Genomic DNA, 21635 nt, shown 5'->3' on the forward strand with positions numbered 1-21635 from the left:
CCAGGTGCTAGGCTCAATGGGAGCTGTTTGTCCTGTGAGGCCTCTGTTCCCTGGCAGCCCTGCTGCGTCCCAGGCACAGGATGTCACAATGAGTAACAATAACACTGGAGGAGGCCAGCACTCCAGCTCTTGAGTCAGCTCCTGTAGTAACTACCACAGTCTCCCACGCGGCACTGGCCTAGGTGCTCTGGGGGCGGGGAGTGCTGATCTGTAGAGCTGGGGGGCGCCTGGTGGTAGGGGCGTCCTCATTGTCCTGTACCCTCCCTGTCTCTATGGGAGCGCAGGATGCTGGGCTGTGTCCCCTGCTGCCCTGGGATCTGGGGCCTGCACTGGAATTGCACTCCCGGGGTGTACAGCCCCCTCTGCACGGAGCTGCTGACTGAGCTTCTCCAGAGGTCCCGCTGGGCACATGCTCCAGCCCTTTACTGAGCTCGGCCCACAGCGTGTGGCACGCTCTCCCCTGGCGCACTTCCTCTGTTAGTGATTCTGGGAGACTGGAGGCTCCCCTGCCCATCCTGTGCTTCTGCCCGAATTCCCTGCTGAGCGCCTTTCCGTTCGGGAAGAATCTGGTGCGGATTTTTAAAGTTCCTGCTTCTACGGGACTGGGCTTTCCTGTCCCAGAAGGTTTTCGCCTTTCGGCCCTAGCCCGGATCCTTGCGCCGGGCCCCTCCCCCACTTGATTCTTTAAACATTTTTTTCCACCTTCCTACCTTGCTAGAGGCGCAAACTCTTCTCTCTGTAGTGTTCCAGCTGTTCTTTTTTTAAATCTCAGTTTTGATTCATAGGTGTTCAGGATAGTTTGAAAGTTACTAGGTAAGTTGGTGGGGACAGGTGACTTAGGGGCCCTACTCCTCTGCCATATTGCCCCACCCTCAAATACCACTTAATATACCCTCTGTTGGTATCCTCTTTTTTCCCTTCTCCTGTCTCCATTTCTGAACAAATGTGTTCCCAGTGCCCCATCCAATAAACTCCCTGCCTGCTCAATTTGTCTCTGGGCCTTCTTTTAAATAATAAGTAAAGCCATTGGACACACACACACACACACACACACACACACAGCAATTTAATGTGATGATTCTTGATGTTCATTCATTCATCAGAATCAATTTACAGGTTATTTTTAGACCTTATGAATTGCAGAAACAATGTTTTTACATTTTTATTTGAAAAATAAACGAAAGTTCAAAATTAAAATGTTCTTTGTCAGATTATGCTATTCTCTGTTAGAATATCAATTCTTCATATGATGAATTTACATTCCCATGATTGGTAAGGGTCATATACTCCACAGGTGAAGTAGCAAAAGGCCTAGGATGGGAGATGATGAGTTCATTCAGGATGTTAAGTTTGAGGTACTTAAATAGGGATGGGTCACCATGTAATGGGATGGTTAGTTTTAGAGCTCCAAGAAAGATGTGATCAACAAAATCTGGAATAAGATATCTTTTTGCTCAGTCTTTTTATAGCTACCTTTGTGTCTTTGTTCCTTAGTGTATAGATGGTAGGATTCAGGGCAGGGATGATAGCAAAATCCACAATGAACAGATTTTTATCAATTGAAGGTGGGGGAGAAGGCCAGACGTACAGAAACATGCATGGGGTGAAAAACAAAAAAACCACAGTGATGTGAGCTGACAAAGTAACAAATGCCTTGGATAATTCTCCTGAAGAACGTTTCCAGACTGTAATCAAAATGAATGAGTAGGAAAGGATTAGCAGGAAGAAGGTGCCCATGCTCATGAAGCCACTGTTGGCAGTAACGATAAACTCAAACTTGACTGCATCTGTGCATGCAAGTTTTATGATCTTAGGAAAGTCACAGTAAAAGCTGTCTACTTTATTAGGCCCACAAAAAGGCAAGTTTATAACAAATAAAAACTGAGACATAGCATGAATCACTCCTGTTACCCATCCAGTGATTACGAATGAAATACATATTTTAGAGTTCATGATTTTCAAGTAGTGAAGAGGTTTACATATTGCTGTACATCTGTCAAATGCCATGGCTATGAGTAATACCATCTCCACTCCTCCTATGATGTGGATGAAGCATATCTGTGCCATACAACCTTGGAAAGAAATTACTTTGTATTCATTTAAGAGGTCTTTGATTATTTTGGGAACTGTGGTAGAGGAAAGACACACATCAATGAGGGACAGGTTGGCCAGCAGAAAGTACATGGGAGAATGTAGGTGAGAATCAAAAATTACCAAAAACAAAATAAAAAGATTTCCCAAGATGACTGCTAAATAGAGCAAAGAACATACCAAGATGAGAAAGAGCTTTTTCTCCCAAGAACAAGAAAGGGCCAGTAACACAATCTCTGTGACCACAGAATCATTTAATCCACCCATTGACTGGACAGGAGAGCTGATTTTCAAGTGACCTGAAGATAAAAATTAAAAAGAGAAATTATTACTGGCAGAAACATAGATTCCCTATTTGCCTTGCAAATTAAGTTAGATATAATTGACTGAGAAGAGAAAAATTAAGAATTTGGAGGGAATAAGTTTAGTAGCAAATTTAGTACATAAAAGGGGATATGTGAAGGAAAATATGTGACTATAAATTTTGCAGATAGAGTCAAAAGGAGTTACTTTATTTTTCACCCTATACTTAAATCTTTTTAAAATTTTTTTCTCAAAGGTTTCTTGATCATTATCCTGACCATTGTCCTAAGTATTCTCATTCCACATAAATATGTAATTCTCTATTCTCTTACCTCAGCCTTTTATAGCCCCTTTAAATTTTCCTTTTTACAAAACAGATGAACATAGAAGAAGGGAAGGAAAAAATGAAATAAGATGAAAACAGAGAGGGAAGCAAATCATAAGAGACTATTAACTATAGGAAACAAGAAGGGTTGCTGGAAGGGATTTGTGTGTTAAGGGGGAATTGGTGATGGGCATTAAGGAGGGCACTTGAAGTCATGAGCACTGGGTATGCAGTGATGTATGCAACAGATAAATCACTAAATTCCACCTCTGAAATGAATAATACTTTATATGTTAATTAAATTTAATTTAAGTAAAAAATTTTTAAAAATGTTTCCCTTCTTCTCTTGGGCTTATAGAGATCACCATGACAAAAGTACTTGAATATATCCTATCACTCACTACATTGGGCTTTTAAAGTTTATTTATTTATTTATTTATTTATTTATTTATTTATTTACTTTTTAAGTTTAAATGGAACTCAGGTGTATAGGCTTAATAATACTTTTTATGACATCATTATCACCATTGGTCCAAGACCACCTTTAGTAAACAGATTACTTAATGAGGAGCTAAAAATAAAATATTGCATATCTGAAAGTAAAGAGGAGTAAATATAATTGTAACTAATAATTGTAATAATCACAGATAACAGATTTGAGTGTACTTATGCAATTGTGTTAAATATATTAATTCTTTCAAACCTCTCAATGACTCTATAAAATAGACTCAATTTTATTATCCCCACTTCACAAATGAAACTGCCTGAGAAAGATGAGGTGGCAACGTTAGGACTGTATGAAGAGTTTTAGGACTTGAGAATGCATTCTTCTAACCAGTGCTCTGTGCTCTTCAAGGTCAGCACTTCCAAATATACTCTAGCCCTCCCCAAGGATCTAGAGGCATCAGCCTTTTCCCTTCATCTTAACTTTTTTATTTCCCTTGATCTGTTACACATAGAATCTCCTCCTTCAAAAGTCAGATCTGTCAAGGATGGGAGGTGGGTGTCCTTCTTATTTTCCCTTTAGTTTCTAAAAACCATTTACAGTTAAGTTTATTTTAACTAATACATTGTATTTATTAAACAAGTCATGATAAGCTAGCTTGCATTCCAGAAAATCCTTTTAGAGAAGTCACCAGGGATTCAGCACACAATAGTCTACATGTAAAAATGTCACATATAATAAACAGTTTTCAGTCTTTATATTACATACTTGTTCTCCAGATTTGGTACTTGATCATGCATTGTTTCTGAAATTTCTTCTGTCATTGATTGCTGTATATGTTGCCTATCCTAAAGCCTTTTCCATACCAGATGATGCTGAGAACACCTATCTAGTTAGATATTAGGTGGAGATTTTTCAATTTTGGGAAAGATTCTTATCTTAGCCCTGGGATGGTATATGATAGTCCATGTGACTTGGCCATGTATTGGTATAAGAGAGGCATGTGGCCTAGATTTGATGAGATGGAGAACAATGCCTTCTGTGGAAGGTTTTTCTTTCCCAGATTAATGTGTAAAGATTAATGTGAAGAAGGCTCTTTTTCTAGCTTTTATACTTTGCATTTAATATTAGTATGAGACCTAAATATGCAGCAATCATAAGCTTTGGGTGTCCACATGTTAACGATGATATTATGGACAGATAGAAAAATAATCCAGTATAAAAGCTTTGATGTCAACAAAGATCTGCCTTCTGACATCTTGTAATATGAGAAAAATAAAAACTTACTTTCTTTAGGAGACTGTAATTAAGACATTGTTACTTGAAGCTGAATGCATTTTTAATATTTGTATATCAGATCTCTCTGGATTTTTCTCCTGTATTTCTAACTTCCTTTTTGTGTCTTTCATTGATGCGTGGATTCCGCCCTCCACTTATCTTTGAGTATTGATATGATTCAGAAGCCTTAAAATATTTTTTCATTCCAAACATGTAATTCTAAAGACTCCTCACTTACAAAAGATTTCTATATCTATAGTTCTATTCCTGGATTCTAGGATAATATATCTAAGACTGTACTGTCCATAAATAGACATTCCTAAAACATTTCAATGTTAAAATATGCAAGACTGAACTCATGAATTGATCCTCCTTTTAATGCCTTAGGAAATATCATGAGTGTTCTCTCAGATGCTTAATACGGGAGTCTTTGAGGCACCTTTTCTCCTCTCTTACTTTATATACCAGACAGAAAGTTACACTTCCTGAATATTTGTGTTTTTTTCTTCCTCTTCATTTCCCCTGTCAGTTCTATTTCTTGTCTCTATATTTTTTCCAGTTAAAGACCCATAGATCCTTATGACTGATCACTCTTCCTCCAATCTTACCTACATTTAGTATGTTCTACATATTTGATTTCAGATTTGTCTATCTGAATATCAAATATAGTCATGTAACTTTCCAATTGCATTTTATGGTTCTATCATTGTGGATATGTTAAAATTCAGTAGCATATCACATCAGACATTTTATAAACTGAATATATTACTCTATTTTTTCACATTTCTCTGCTCTTGCATATACTGTCATCTGTGTTATTCCTGGTCGTTACTAAGTGGAAACATATTTACCCAAAAGGCTTGATAGATCTGGTTGCCATTCTGATTCTGCCACTTGTGAGCTGTATAAACCAGGGTATGCTAGCCAGTTATGCTGATGGGATTTATTTGTCCATAAAATGGGAGGTGTCCAACTTACATCTCCAGATGTTATGAAGATTTGAGAACATATGGGTAAAACTATCTGGCAGAAATGTTAATTCTTCTCAGTTTTATCCCTCAAAATGTGATTAAGTGCAAGCTACTCTGAAGTATTCATTGATGACCCTAAGCAGAGTAGTGTCTGTGACCTACTGTGATATCTTATACCTTCTTTGTAATAAAATACATTATAATTTCTTATGCATGTTAGTTCTTCATTATCAACTACAATTTCTTTGAGAAAAAGGCATTTTACCAACTTTGTATGTCCCAGTAGTTAGCACAATTTCTGGCACAGAGTGGGCACTATCCAACGATAGTCTTCACTAACATTCTTAGTGGAAAGTTCAAGAAGATATGGTAGGCAAAATCAGAGACATAGAAGCCACCGTAGGAGATTTGGTGGAGAATAAATCTTCACCAAATGACTTTGGGGTTTGAAATCATTGGCACCTGTTCACTGATGGAAGAAGAATGGAAACCAATCTGAATCAGCAGCCTCCTTGTCATGATCATTCTCACAGAATGACTTCAAAACCCCACATTTCCAAGTAGATCCTAAATCTAATACAGTAAAACTGGAAAAAGTACTAACTTTCCTCTTTACTTCTTGCCTCACACAAAATGTATATAGTCATTACAGAATATCTGGAACTTCAAGTTACCGTGAAGTATTAAAGCAAGCTATAAGACATATTCCTAAACTGAAAACATCACTGTATATTTGGAAAAAAATCATTAATTCAAAAGAGCAGTACACTTTTCATGCTTAAGGCTCCAATGAAAAGTTGTTTGGTACATGAAGAAAGAAGAGAACTTTGAATATACTTGAATCTATATTCAGAAGAGTTTTTGATGCACATGACATAAATTAGAACTTTGGGTAAACTAGGCTAAAAAAATATAATTTGTTAAGTTAAAAAAATATTTTAAAATACTAAATATAATGTAAGTATATATACAGAAATATTTAGTTTCTACAGTATCTTTAGTTTCTGGGAATTTGAATGATCTTATTTTTTCCTAAATATGAACTCTTATTTTCTGTATTTTTATAAGTAATATTTATGGATTTACTTATTTTTAAAGAAAATTTGAAATTAGTGGAGGAAATTAGAAAAATGATATAAAAATAATTTCATAAATAGCAGTATTAGGTAGTAATTAATAGCAAACATTCTGGGGACAGACTACCTGTATTCGAATTTCCATCTCCTTGATTTTTGAGCTATGTATCCTTGGATGAGTTGCTTCACTTCTCTGTCCCTCAGTTTGCTCATCTGGAAAATAGCGATGATAGTAGTACTTACCTTTTAGTGTTTTTGTGAGGATTACATAAGTTGGTATATGGACAACAGCAAAGCATCCTGTGGCATATAAATACTTAACACATTTTTTAAAATAATTATGATGATTCTTAAGACTTGATCATTTAATTCTTTCTGAACATAAGATAGCTTGCTCTGCTAGATTGTACTCATTTGTAATGAAATAGCCAAGATATAATGTTCTATTTTCATGAAACTGGTATCAGAGACAAAAAAGGGATGGGAAATTGAAGCTCCTTTACATATCAATTTAATAAAGATATGGGCACTTTGAAGAGAAATTCACCTCACAATACAATTGAAATTATGAAAATGAGACCAGATCATCTGTAAAACTATATGAGTAAAAATCATTCAAATAAAGAGCATAAGTCAAAGGAACCTTGAAGTAAAGAGGAAAGAAGCCTGGGAACAAAATATATCCAGTTGCTAGGGAGTTAGAGAGCAGGCTTCATTTGTACCTGCTCAGGTACAGGTCTCACTTAAGCAGGAACTTCAAGAGATTGAGACACACAGACAGTTAACACCCCTTTGATATTGCCACCATGTCTTAAGACAGAAAGTTATAAATAGTTCATACCATTTGGAAGGGAGTCAATTGGTAGGACTGGATAGAAGCCATAATTGCTTCTAATGGAAACTAGGTCTTCTGTGCACACTGGTTTTCCCAAGGGTAAATTATTGCAACTTGCAGAAAAGAGATCCAGGAAAGTTGAACAGTTTAGTATGATGATCTTTGATTTTGTGCTCTGATATTTTTTTCCAAAATAACTTTAGCTGTTCATTATGTTATTTCAAGTTATATGAACCATTGATAGTATCAGTTTGGTACCATTATCAAGTGAAAAAAAAAACTATCACATTACACCCATAACAGTTTGTCTAACTTGGAATCTTAAGAAATAATGAATTGATATTTGAACAGATCAGGGTAGTTCCAGAAGTAGTGTAATATTAGATTGCCAAAATCTCAGTTGATAATTTTAACAACTTTATGGGGGTTTAATATGTATACTGCAAAATTTATCCAGTTAAATGTACTACTTAATAATTTTCGAGTTTATAGTTGTATAATCATCATCATAATTCAATTTTAGTGTAGTTCAGTCACCCCAAAATATTCCTTGTGCCTATTTGTTTGTAGTTAATCCCTGCTTCCATTCCCAGACTCAGGTGATAAGTAACTGTTTAATACATCTAGGGATTTACTTTAGAATCAATCCAATTTACCAAACTAAAGTTTCATGAGGGAAGGGAGGGCTGTATCCTCTTGAAGAAGAACCCTCTACACAGCACTATTTTATATTTTTCCTATCCTTCTTCAAAGAATAATAATCAGAATTTGGGGGATTATTAGACACTGATTTTGATTTTGAACTGTCACTAATTTCTGGAGGAAGAAAATGCGGCTGTGGATGACCAATCAGAAATAGGGGTTTGTGGTGGTCAGGTGGCCAGTGAAATTTTGGCTGTGTCCATCTCACAGTGTGCTCTGAGGTTTCCTAAATCCATTCTTTAGTTATGTCCATACTTTGAGATAAAAACTGGCATAGATATACTAACAAATGGAAGATTTCCATATTGATTACCTAAGCCATGAAATCAAAGCTATTATGATAATAAAAGCCAAGTGAAGCAAATTAGTTCTAAATAACCTACCAAAATAATAAATCAAATAATACTTCATTTTAAGAAGAATTGTAAAGGTTAGTACTACCATCAATGAATTCAAAGATGTACAGTTTTGGGATTCTGGGTGGCGTAGTCAGTTAAGTGCCAAACTCCTAGTTTTAGCTCAGGCCGTAATCTTAGGGTCATGGGATTGTGCCCCATGTCAGACTCCAAACTCAGTGTAGAGTCTACTTAAGCTTCCCTGTCCCTCCTCCCCTCCACCCTACACTCTTTCTCTCTCTAAAACACAAATAAGTCTTTTTAAAAATGTAGATTTTTTTCAAATTTATTAAGAATACTTGACACGTGGGGCACCTGTCTGACTCTGTTGGTAGAGTGTGCAATTCTTGATCTCACAGTTGTAAGTTCAAACCCCATGTTGTGTATGGAGATTACTTATAAATAAAATTTAAAAAAATAATGCTTGATACTTGATCTAAGAATACTTTATCTGCTTTCCTAACAGAAGTTTAAGTGTCCAATATAATGTTAACTATAGGTAGAGTGTTGTTCAGTAGATCTCTAGAACTCGTTCATCTTGTGTAACTAAAGCTTTATAACTGTTGCATAACAATTCTTAATTTCCCTCTCCACCCTAGTCCATAGAAACTATCATTCTACTTTCTGTTTTTATGATTTGATTATTTTATTTTTAAATTTTTAAAAAAGATTGTATTTATTTATTTGAGTGAGAGAGAGCAAGCATAGAGGGAATAGGGACAAGAGCTGAAGGAGAGGGAGAGGAACAAGCAGACTCCCCATTGAGTGTGGAACCCTCCCTGGGCTTGATCCTAGGACCCTCAGCTGAAGTCAGACACTTGACTGAGCCACCAGGCACCCCTATGATTTGATTATTTTAGATACCTTAGATAAGTGAAATCATGTAGCATTTGTCCTTTGGTGACTGGCTGATTTCATTCAGCATAACATTCTCTAGATTTATCTATGTTGTTGCACATGACAAGATTTCCTTCTTTTTTGAGGCTCTGTTTGTGTGTATATAAAACATTTTCTTTCTCCATCCATTGAAATACATCAGGTTATCTCTATATCTTGGCTATTGTGACTAATGCTACAGAGAAGGTAGGAGTGCAGATTTCTCTCTGAAATGAAATTTTACTGATTCCTTTAGGTATAAACTCAGAAGTGAGATTGCTAGATAATAAGGCAGTTCTATTTGTAATAATTTGACTTACATGTTTTCCAAAATCTTCTACCAATTTACATTCCCATGAACAGTGTACCTGGGTTCCTTTTTCTCCTACTGGTCTGTAGTTCTCTTTTTTGTAGCGTCTTTGTCTATTTTTTTTTAAGTTTCTGTTTAAATTACAAGTAGTTAATATATAGTGTAATACTAGTTTTCAGTGTACAATAGAGTGATTCAACACTTCCATATGATGCTCGGTGCTCATCACAACAAATATACTCCTTAATCTCTATCACCCATTTAACCCATCCTCCCAACCACCTCCCCTCTGGTAAGCATCAGTTTATTCTCTATAATTAAGAATATGTTAAGAAACAGACCAAGAGGTCTGCACCTCTCTCTCTTTTTCCCTCTTTGCCTATTTGTTTCACGTGAGTGAAATAGTATAGTATATGCCTTTCTCTGACTGATGTATTTTGCTTAGTATAGTACTCTCTAGCTCCATCCAGATATAGAGTTCATTACAAATGGCAAGATTTCATCCTTTCTGATGGCTGAGTAATATTCCATCATATATATATAGACTCTCTAGACTTGTGAATGGATAAGGAAGATATGTATGCCACATCTTCCTTATCCATTCACAAGTCGGACACGTAAGCCGTGAGAACTGAAACCATAAAAACTCTAGGTGAAAACACAGGCAGTAACTTTCTTGACATAAGCCAGAGCAACTTCTTTCTAGATATGTGTCCTGAGGCAAGGGAAACAAAAACAAAAATCAATTATTGAGACAACATCAAAATAAAGAGCTTCTACACAGCAAAGAAAACAATAAAACTAAATGTCTTTGTCTATTTTTTATATCAAAGTCTTCTACATATAAGTAGTGGCCTTATAAAATTAATTTGGAAATGTTCTTTTCTATTTTATTTCTAGGGAGAGTTTGAGAAAGATTAATGTCAATTCCTGTTTGAATGTTTGGCAGAATTCACCAGTGAGGCCATCTGGTTATGGGCTTTTCTTTTTTGTGACATTTTCATTAGTGACTCAATCTCCTTACTCATTATTGGTCTGTTCAGATATCTGTTTGGTCATGATATGATTTTGGTAGGTTGCGTATTTCTAGGAATTTATCCATTGCTTTAAGGATATTCAATTTGTTGGCATGTAATTGTTTATAATACTTCTATGATCTTTTAAATTTGTATTAACAGTCTTCATGTTTCATTTTTTCATTGAAAAATCTTTATTTATTTATTTATTTCTCTCTCACTTTCTCATTTTCTCTCTCTCTCACTTTCTCTCTCTCTCTCTCTCTCTCTCTCTCTCTCTCTTTCTTTCTTCTTTCTTCTTTCTTTTTTAACTTGAGCCCCATTTGGTGGTCCAGATGAAGTCCAGATAAAAATGTTTATATTTTTAAAAGCCCTTTAAATGTAGGTAGTTTCTCCCTTTTCTGTATTTAGTGTATTTCTGTAGCAAGCCACCTGCCCCTTTTCTATGTTCTTAGTTTCTCTCAGGCATCCAACCTGTGTTGATTCATCAACACTTGTGAAGGAAACATACAAACTGGCCCCTCAGGTGGTCTTGGATACCACAGGTATCTTGGATTCTACTCTCTCCTTTCTCCATGGGAAAAGTATAGGGCTGATGTGATCTCTCTAGGCACTGAGCTATATGTACTAAGTTGGGGGAAGGGCTTGCACAGATAAAGAGAAATTCTTTTTCTTTCTCAATTTAATACAGCTACTTTTGATGTTTCGCTTATGCGGGTACTACAACTTTTCAGCTGAATTCTGTGCCTCCCAAAAAGGTATTTCAGGTCTGTATGTTATCATCAAATAAGTGTTTCTGTAGGGAAATGAGGGTGGGGACTCCTTATTCCACATATCTCGTTGATAACACTCTCTCAAAGATGCAGAGTTTTGATTCCTACCACAACGTCTTTCAACTTGGCTATTTGACCTGTGTGGAAGTCTTGATGTATCTTTAAAAACCACAATGTATTATTTTAAACGTAATTAGGTGGTAACTCCAGCTATACCTGTTGTTGCATATATGAATTCATTGCTGTATTAAATCACTGTGCTTCTGGTTCCTGTTACATAGTTATTGATCTACTAAATGTATTTCACTGTCTATATTTGTTAGCAAAAATTTTTCCAGTATGGTGAACATACAGTGTTATATTAGTTTCAGGTATCTAATATAGTGATTCAACAATTCCATATGTTACCCAGTGCTCATCATGACAAGTGCACTCCTTAACCCGCATCACCTCTTTCACACATCCCCTACCACTTCACTTCTGATAACAGTTTGTTCCATATAATTAAGAGTCTGTTTCTTGGTTTGTTTCTCTATCTCTCCTTTTCTTTCCTTTGCTCATTTATTTTGTTTCTTAAATTCCTCATGAGTGAAATCATGGTATTTGTTTTTCTCTGGTTGATTTATTATTCTTAGCATTATATTCTCTATCTCCATCCATGTCATAGCAAATGACAAGATTCCACTCTTTTTTATGGCTGAATATTTTCCATTGCATATATTCCATGTCTTCTTTATCCATTCATTTATTGATGGGCATTCAGACTGCTTCCATAATCTGGCTGTTGTAAGTAGTGCTACAATAAACACAGAGGTGCATGTATCCCTTCGAATTAGTGTTTTTGTATTTTGGGGGTAAATACCCAGTAGTGTGATTGCTGGTTCATAGGGTAGTTCTATTTTAAACTTTTTGAGGAACCTCCCTACTGTTTGCCCATAATGGCTGCACCAGTTTGCATTCCCACCATCAGTGCATTTCTTTTTCTCCACATACTCATCAAAACTTGTTTCTTGTGTTGTCCGGAAAGTGTGAGGTGGTATCTCATTTCGTTTTGTTTTGCATTTCCCTGATGATGAGTGATGTTGAGCATTTTTGCATGTGTCTTCTGGCCATCTGGATGTTTCCTTTGGAGAAATGTCTGTTCATTTCTTCTGCTCATTTTTAAATTGGGTTACTTGTTTTTTGGGTGCTGAGTTTTGTAAGTTCTTTATATTTTTTGGATACTAACCCATTCTCAGACATGCCATTTGCAAAAGTCTTCCGCTATTTAGTATTTTGAGCTTCAGTTTTCTTGATTTTTTCCTTTCACTGTGCAGAAGATTTTTATTTTGATGTAGTCTCAATAATTTATTTTTGATTTTGTTTCTCTTGCTCAGGAGACATAGCTAGAAAAATGTTGCTTCAGCCAATGTCGAAGAAGTTGTTGCCTGTTTTCTCCTCTAGGAATTTTATTATTTCAAGTCTCACTTTTAAGCCTTTAACTCATTTTGAATTTATTTTTGTGTATGGTGTGAGAAGATGGTCTACTTTCTTTCTTTTGCACATACCTGACCAGTTTTCCCAACACCATTTTTGAAGAGACTGTCTTTTTCCCATTAGGTAGTCTTGTTTTTTTAAGGTTTTATTTATTGATTGATGAGAGAGACACAGACATAGGCAGAGGGAGAAGCAGGCTCCTTGTGTGGAGCCCGATGCAAGACTCGATCGCAGGATCCCGGGATCACACCCTGAGCCAAAGGCAGATGCTCAATCACTGAGCCACTGAGGTGCCCCCCTCATTGGATATCCTTTCCTACTTTGTTGAAGATTAATTGACTACATAGTTGTGGCTTTATTTCTGGGTTTTCTAATCTATTCCATTGATCTATCTGTTTTTGTGCCAGTGCATTTATTTTGATTACTACAGCTTTGCAATAAGCTGGAAGACTGGAGTTGTGATACCTCCAGATTTGCTTTTCTTTTTCAAGATTGCTTTGGCTATTTGGGGTCTTTTATATTTTCATACAAATTTTGGGATTGTTTTTTCTAGTTCTGTAGAGAATACTGTTGGTACTTTGAAAGAGATTGCAATGAATGTCTAGATTGCTTTGGATAGCATAGACATTTTAAATAATATTTATTCTTCTAATATGAGCCTGGAATGTGTTTCCATTTCTTTATGTCATCTTTTCTTTCATCAGTGTTCTACAGTTTTCAGAGTTTTGGTCTTTCATCTTTTTTGTTAGGTTTATTCCTAGGTGTCTTATTATTTATGGTGCAATTGTTAATGGGATTGTTTTCTTAATTTCTCTTTATGTTGCTTCATTATTGGTGTATAGAACTGCAACAGATATCAGCATATTGATTTTGCATCCTGAAACTTTTTTGAATTCATCAGTACTAGAAGTTTTTAGTGGAGTCTCTGGGCTTTCTCTATATAGTATCATGTCATCTGCAAATAGTGAGTGTTTGACTTCTTCCTTACCAGTTTGGATGCATTTTATTTCTTTTTGTTGTCTGATTATTGTGGCAAGAACTTCCAGTACTATGCTGAATAAAAGTGGTGAGAGTGGACATCCTGGACATCCTTGTCATGTTCTTGACATTAGGAAGAAGCTCTCAGTTTTTCCCTATTGAGAATGATGTTAGCTGTGGGTTTTTCACTTAAGGTCTTTATTATGTTGAGGTATGTTCCCTCTAATCCTGACTTTTTGAGGATTTTTATCATGAATATACATTGTACTTTGTCAAATGCTTTCTCTGCATCTATTGAAATGATCATATGGTTTTTATCTATTCTCTTATTGATGTGACATATCATCATGGTTGATTTGTGAATATTGAGCCACCCTTGCATCCTGGGAATAAATCCCACTTGATTGTGGTGAATGATTTTTTTGTAATGTATTTTTGCATTCAGTTTGCTAAAATTTTGTTGAGGATTTTTGCATCTATGTTCATTAGAGATATTGGCCTGTAGTTCTCTCTTTTGTGTGTGTAATATCTTTATCTGGTTTTGATATCAGCGTAATGCTGGCCTCATGGAATGAATGTGGGAGTTTCCCTTCCTTTTCTATTTTTTGGAATAGTTTTAGCAGAATAGGTATTAACTTTTCTATAAATATTTGGTAGAATTCACCCGTGAAGTCATCTGATCCTGCACTTTTGTTTTTTGGGAGTTTTTTAATTACTAATTCAATCTCTCTTTTTTTTTAATGTTTCAATTTTTACTTAAATTCCAGTTAGTTAACATATAGTATAATATTAGTTTCAGGAGTTTAGGGTCCTCTTACTCTACTATCTTCCCCAGAAGTTATTAGCAAAAATTTTCAGAAGCATTTTGCTATCTTCTGGCAGATGCAGCTACATATATTCAGTATTCTGTCTCAGGGCTCTATCAACTCTCCAGTTTTCTATTCTGTAGGACATCATCCAGGTCCATTACCATGATGATATAATGCTGTTGGACCTGGTGAGAACAAAGTAGCAAAATAGTATAGACATTTTTGTAAGTCACATGTATGCCAGAGAATGGGAAATATATTTCCCTCAATTCTTGGACTTTTCCCCTTGGGATAATTTCTAGGAGGCCAGTGGTCTAGAGTTGATGCAGTGGTGTTTGAATTTACTGAGACACATATGGATAGCATAGGGAGAATTTGTTAGTTCCTATAGGTGAATCTCAGCATCAATATTTATGATTTAAAACAATGTTCTTCCATCATCTGCAGCTTTTGTATAATAAGAAAACATTACTCAGCCATTAGAAAGGATGAATATCCACCATTGTTTCGACATGGATGGATCTGGAAGGTATTATGCTGAGTGAAGTCAGTCAGTCGAAGAAGGACAATCATTATATGGTTTCACTCATATGGGGAATATAAAAAATAGTGAAAGGGATTGTAGGAGAAAGGATAGGAACTGAGTGGGAAAAATTAGAGAGGGAGACAAACAATGAGAGATTCCTAACTCTGGGAAACAAGGGAAGTGAAAGGCAGATGGGGTGACTGGGTGATGGGCACTGAGGAGGACACTTGACAGGATGAGCACTGGGTGTTATACTATATGTTGACAAATTGAACTTCAATAAAAAATGTATATAAAAAGAAAACATTTCTGTAACACTAATTTAAAAAGATAAATGCACCACTATGTTTATAATGACATTAGTTATAATAACCAAGATATGGAAGCAACCCATGTGCATCAATAGGTGAATGGATAAAGATGTGGTATATATATATATGTATATATATATATATATATATATATATATATACACAATAGAATATTACTCAGCCATAAAAAAGGAATGAGATGTTGCCATTTGCAACAATATGGATGGGCCTAGAGGGTACAGTGCTAAGTGAAATAAGTCAGACAGAGAAAGTAAAACATGATTTCATTCATACGTGGAATTAAAACAAATGAACATAAAGCACATCTTCTTTATCCATTCATCTTTCGATGGACACCGAGGCTCCTTCCACAGTTTGGCTATTGTGGACCTGAATCTTTGGGGTAAATCCCCAACAGTGCAATTGCTGGGTCGTAGGGCAGGTCTGGGAAACGAACTAGGGGTGGTGGAAGGGGAGGAGGGCAGGGGGTGGGGGTGAGTGGGTGACGGGCACTGAGGGGGACACTCGATGGGATGAGCTATTCTGTATGTTATTCTGTATGTTGGTAAATTGAACACCAATAAAAAATTATTTTATTAAAAAAATAAAACAAATGAACAAAGAAAAGAGAGATACAACAAAGCAAAATAAAACAAAACAAAAAACCAAACCAGACTCTTAAATACAGATAACAATCTGGTGGTTGCCAGAGGGGAGATGAGTAGATGGATGGGTGAAATAAATAAAAGGGAATAAGAAATACAGATTCTTAGTTACAAAATAAATAAATCACAGAGATGAAATGTACAGCATCTAGAATATAGTCAATAAGATGGTAATAACATTTCTTGGTGACAGATGGTAGTTACACTTATCGTGGTGAACACTGAGTAATACATTGAGATGTCGAATCATATTGAATACACCTGAAACTAATATAACACTATATGGTAATTATACTTAAATAAAGGAATTTAAAAACAAAAAGAAAAAAGAAGAAAACAAGAAGGAAGGAAAAAGAGAAGAAAAAGAACAGAAAGAAATAAGAAAAGAAACAAACAAAAGAAAAAACATTTCTGGCTAGTTGATAGGCCTCAGTAGGGACTAAATACTTGAAGTTAGCACTTAACATGAGGTCTATAATGAAAATCCATAATGACTTTTATAATAATGATTCTAAACCCAGCATTATCTTATCTAGCTATTGCTTTAAAAATCTATAGCAAGATGAAGTGATGTTAAGTAGAGACTGTCTTGAAAAGTGGAATATACCTTGGCATTTATTATTTCCAAACAAAGAGATGACTGATTCTTTATTGCCAGCACCCAAAAGTCTATCTGACAGATTCCTTTAAAGCACAGTATTCTGTGTCGGAAAACCTAGACATGTCAAGGAATTAATGCACTCTTTGAAAATAAAGAAAAAGTATTCCAGCTTTCTTTACCTTCAATTAGGATAATTCTAAGCCACAATTTATAGAGTCCCCTAGCAGGCCATAATAGGCTTGAATCTCAGTTACCTTTGTCAACATAAGCATCCTTGATGTCTCACTTTCCATTTCCTTAATGATGTTTCCAAAAATCAACTTTCACATAAATTACTGACAATCAGTTTTTGTCTTTGGATCTTCTTCTGAGAAAGTGCAACCTGAGCAACTAGATAGATTACTAGTCCTATGCATATATGATATAATGATTTCTGCATATATGATATAATGATTTCTGACATTATCCAAAGCAAGTTTACAGTTCATTTGCAAACCTCTGGGAAAAGGAAGGATGTAATTATATCCTTCTATGATCAAAATGATCATAATGTCAATTATAAATATTATTTAGTAGATAGTGATGCTGTCTGCTAAAATAACCCATAGTGTAGTGGATTCACAATTTCTATGGTAGTAAAGGTAAGGAGTAAATGCTCTACAGAAGTATTAGATATCTATCCAATGAGGAAGATGTTATATCCAGATCTGGATGTGTTAAGTATCAGAAACCTAAGTGAAAATATCGAATAGGCTGATGGATATATAGGTGTAGAGTTTCACAACCAGATTCAGTCAGCAAAATTTGAGATAATGTCCCCATTTGCTCAGTCTTTTTATGGCTACCTTTATGTCTTTGTTTTTTAATGTATAGATGGCAGGATTCAAGACCGGGGTGATAGCAAAGTCAGCAATGAACAAGTATTTGTCAATTGATGATATGGGGAAAGGCCAGACATAGAGAAACATGCATGGAGTGAAAAATAGAACCACCACAGAGATGTGAGATGACAGTGTGACAAACGCTTTGGACACATCTCCTGAAGCACATTTCCAGACAATGACCAAAATGAAGACATAGGAAAGGATTAGCAGGAAGAAGGCACCCATAGTCATGAAGCCACTGTTGGCAGCAATAATAAACTCAAACTTGGCTCCATCTGTGCACACAAGCTTTATGATCCTGAGAAAGTCACAGTAAAAGCTGTCTACTTCATTAGGACCACAAAAAGGCAAGTTTATAATGAAATCAAACTGAGACATAGCATGGATCACTCCAATCACTCAGCCAGTGATTACAAATGAAACACATATTTTAGAGTTCATGATGTTCAGATAGTGAAGAGGCTTACAGATCATCCGTGTACCTGTCAAATTCCATGGCTATGAGCAGCACCATCTCCACTCCTCCCATGATGTGGATGAAGCATATCTGTGTCATGCAACCTTGGAAGGAAATTATCTTGTATTCATTTAAAAGGTCCCCAATCATCTTTGGGACTGTTGTAGAGGAAAGTCCCACATCAATGAGGGACAGGTTGGCCCGTAGGAAGTACATAGGAGAATGTAGGTGAGAATCAAAGATTATCAAAAAGAAAATGAAGAGATTTTTCAGGATGATCCCTAAATAGATCAAGGAAAATATCAATCAACATGAGAAAAGCTCTAGTTTCCCAAGAACTAGAGAGTCCCAGCAACACAAACTCAGAAACCACAGAATTATTTAATGCATCCCTTGACTTGGGCAGAAGAGCTGATTTTCAAATCACCTAAAGATAGAAAATGAAGAAAGGTGAGAATCAGTGGTACAAATATAGGTTTCTTGGGGCGCTTGAGTGCCTCAGTCAGTTAAGTGTCCAACCCTCGATTTTGGCTTAGGTCATGATCTCAGGGTTGTAAGATGAAGCCCCACATCTGACTTCATGCTCAGCATGGAGCTTGTTTGAGATTCTCTCCCTTGCTCTCTCTCTCTGCCCCTCTCCCCAACCCTCTCTAAAAAACCCACAAAACAAGAAATCAAATACAGGTTTTCTGTGTATGTTGCTAGATTGTTCTGTGGTTCATATTCTAGAGTTAGAAAGCATTTAATTGGAAAAATATAAAGAAAATAGAATTATTATAATGATCAGGGGAGTGATTATATAAAAAGAGAAAAAATGAGTACTTTAGATGGAGATTAATTGGGGTATTTCCCTTCTTATTACATTAACAGGCATTTTTTTTCTTGTTACCGATTTCAAGGCATTTCCCCTGACCACTTAATTCTCACAACCAAATAATCTCTAACATTAATATTCTCATACTAACTTACATATTCTTGTTACCTGGATATTTTATTTCACCGGTCAAATAGAGATCATCAGGCTGAAACTGTTTAATAAATTTCACCTTGCTTCATCTCATCTGTGGATTGTTTTCTTTTTTGTACAATTTATCATGCATGTCATATATTCATATTGAAATTATTCATAATACATTGTTCAAGACACATTATTGTCATAAGACATGCATTTATCTCTATATCAAATAAAATATTGGATATGAAAAAATAAATACCTGTTATTAAGAAAATGTTTATCAAGCAAAGATAATATTAAAAGATAATTATTTATTCACCATGCAAACCACTGTACTAAGCATACTATCTCATTTTTACTTTATAAAATTCCATAAGATAGTAACTGTTTTATTAGATTCATTTTATTAGTGGAGAAACTGAGTTCCAGAGGGATCAATTGTCAGAGGCAGAATTTGTATCTACAGTTGCAGGACACCAGAATTCCTGATCTAAACCATGGCACTATGGTCTTTAAGGACGGCCCTTTTAAGTATATCCCAGGTCTTACCCAAGATCCATCAATTAATTTTCTTCTTTAAATTTTCCTTGACCTATAACTACCATAGCTTTAGCATTTTGACCTATTGTTAGTATAAAGAACTCTCTTTTGAAAAGATCAAATCTCTGTATCTTGTGTTATTTTCTAATGTTTTCTCTCTCCAACTCCTCATTGGTAAGCTGGCCCACACTTTTTGTTCATTCATAAGCTAAAGATGGTGTCCACGGATTTCTCATTTGTTAGAAAGAAGCTTTGGATTCTGGATACCTCATGTAATAATCACTTTTCAGTCACTACTTACCTTGATCTCTCTGCAGGATTTGATACTGTTTATCACTCCTTTGTTTCTGTAATTCTTTCTGCCTTTGGCTCCTTATCTTTTTTAAAGCCATTCCCCTTCCCACGTCTTGCTAATAGAAATTCTGTTTATTTAGGTAGTTAGCTGAAATCGCTTAAATTAGGAGGGAGTATAACACACTATCCTACCTTGAAAGTGTTTTATATGATTTTTCTAAATCAGTTACTATAATTACATTTTTTGGCCAGAGAATGGTGTAAGAAGGGTTATGTGCCCCAGAACTGTTCAGTGAGTGGTAAATCAGTGTCATCTGTGGAGGGTTTTCTCCCTAAATAAAAGGACATATCTTCATGTGCACATGGTTTTCCTGGTCCATTTTTCCTGCATTTATTTATTTTTATTTATTTATTTATTTATTTATTTATTTATTTATTTATTTACTGGAGTTCAATTTGCCAACATATACCACAACACCTAGTGTTCATACTGTCAAGTGCCCCCCTCAGTGTGTGTCACCCGGTCACTCCATGCCCCCGCACTTCTTCCATTCCATTACCCCTTGTTCGTTTACTAGAGTTAGGTGTCTCTCATGTTCTGTCACCCTCACTGATATTTCCCACTCATTTTCTCTCCTTTCCCTCTTATTCTATTTCACTGTTTTTTATATTCCCCAAATGAACGAGACCATATAATGTTTGTCCTTCTCCGATTGACTTATTTCACTCAGCATAATATACCCTCCAGTTCCATCCACGTTGAAGCAAATAGGTGGGTATTTGTCGTTTCTAGTGGCTGAGTAATATTCCATTGTATACATAAACCACATCTTTATCCATTCATCTTTCGGATGGACACCGAGGCTCCTCCCACAGCTTGGCTATTGTGGACATTGCTGCTATAAACATCGGGGTGCAGGTGTTCTAGCATTTCACTGCATCTTTATCTTTGGGGTAAATCCCCAGCAGTGCAATTGCTGGGTCATAGGGCAGGTCTATTTTTAACTCTTTGAGGAACCTCCACACAGTTTTCCAGAGTGGCTGCACCAGTTCACATTCCCACCAACAGTGTAAGAGGGTTCCCTTTTCTCTGCATCCTCTCTAACATTTGTTATTTCCTGCCTTGTTAGTTTTCCCCATTCTCACTGGTGTGAGGTGGTATCTCATTGTGGTTTTGATTTGTATTTCCCTGATGGCAAGTGATGCGGAGCATTTTCTCATGTGCTTGTTGGCCATGTCTATGTCTTCCTCTGTGAGATTTCTGTTCATGTCTTTGGCCCATTTTATGATTGGGTTGTTTGTTTCTTTGCTGTTGAGTTTAGTAAGTTCTTTATAGATCTTGGATACTAGCCCTTTATCTGATACGTCATTTGCAAATATCTTCTCCCATTCTGTAGGTTGTCTTTTAGTTTTGTTGACTGTTTCTTCTGCTGTGCAGAAGCTTCTTATCTTGATGAAGTCCCAATAATTCAGTTTTGCTTTTGTTTCTTTTGCCTTCATGGATGTATCTTGCAAGAGGTTGCTGTGGCCAAGTTCAAAAAGAGTATTGCCTGTGTTCTCCTCTAGGATTTTGGTGGATTCTTGTCTCACATTTAGATCTTTCATCCATTTTGAGTTTATCTAAGTGTATGGTGTAAAAGAATGGTCTAGTTTCATTCTGCATGTGGCTGTCCAATTTACCCAGCACCATTAATTGAAGAGACTGTCTTTTTTCCAGCAGATAGTCTTTCCTGCTTTGTCAAA

At 36.0% G+C, this 21635-nt stretch overlaps 1 protein-coding gene and 1 pseudogene across 1 annotated transcript; both read right to left on the reverse strand.

The window, feature by feature from the left end:
• Positions 1-1422: 1422 nt before the first annotated feature.
• Positions 1423-2358, reverse strand: OR4G8 (olfactory receptor family 4 subfamily G member 8). Its single transcript, NM_001388961.1, is given in 1 exon segment — positions 1423-2358. A coding segment is annotated over 1 exon segment (936 nt).
• Positions 17557-18485, reverse strand: OR4G19P (olfactory receptor family 4 subfamily G member 19, pseudogene; annotated as a pseudogene).

This window comes from Canis lupus, chromosome 30 (genome assembly GCF_011100685.1).
Source record: "Canis lupus familiaris isolate Mischka breed German Shepherd chromosome 30, alternate assembly UU_Cfam_GSD_1.0, whole genome shotgun sequence".
Classification (NCBI taxonomy): Eukaryota; Metazoa; Chordata; class Mammalia; order Carnivora; family Canidae; genus Canis; species Canis lupus.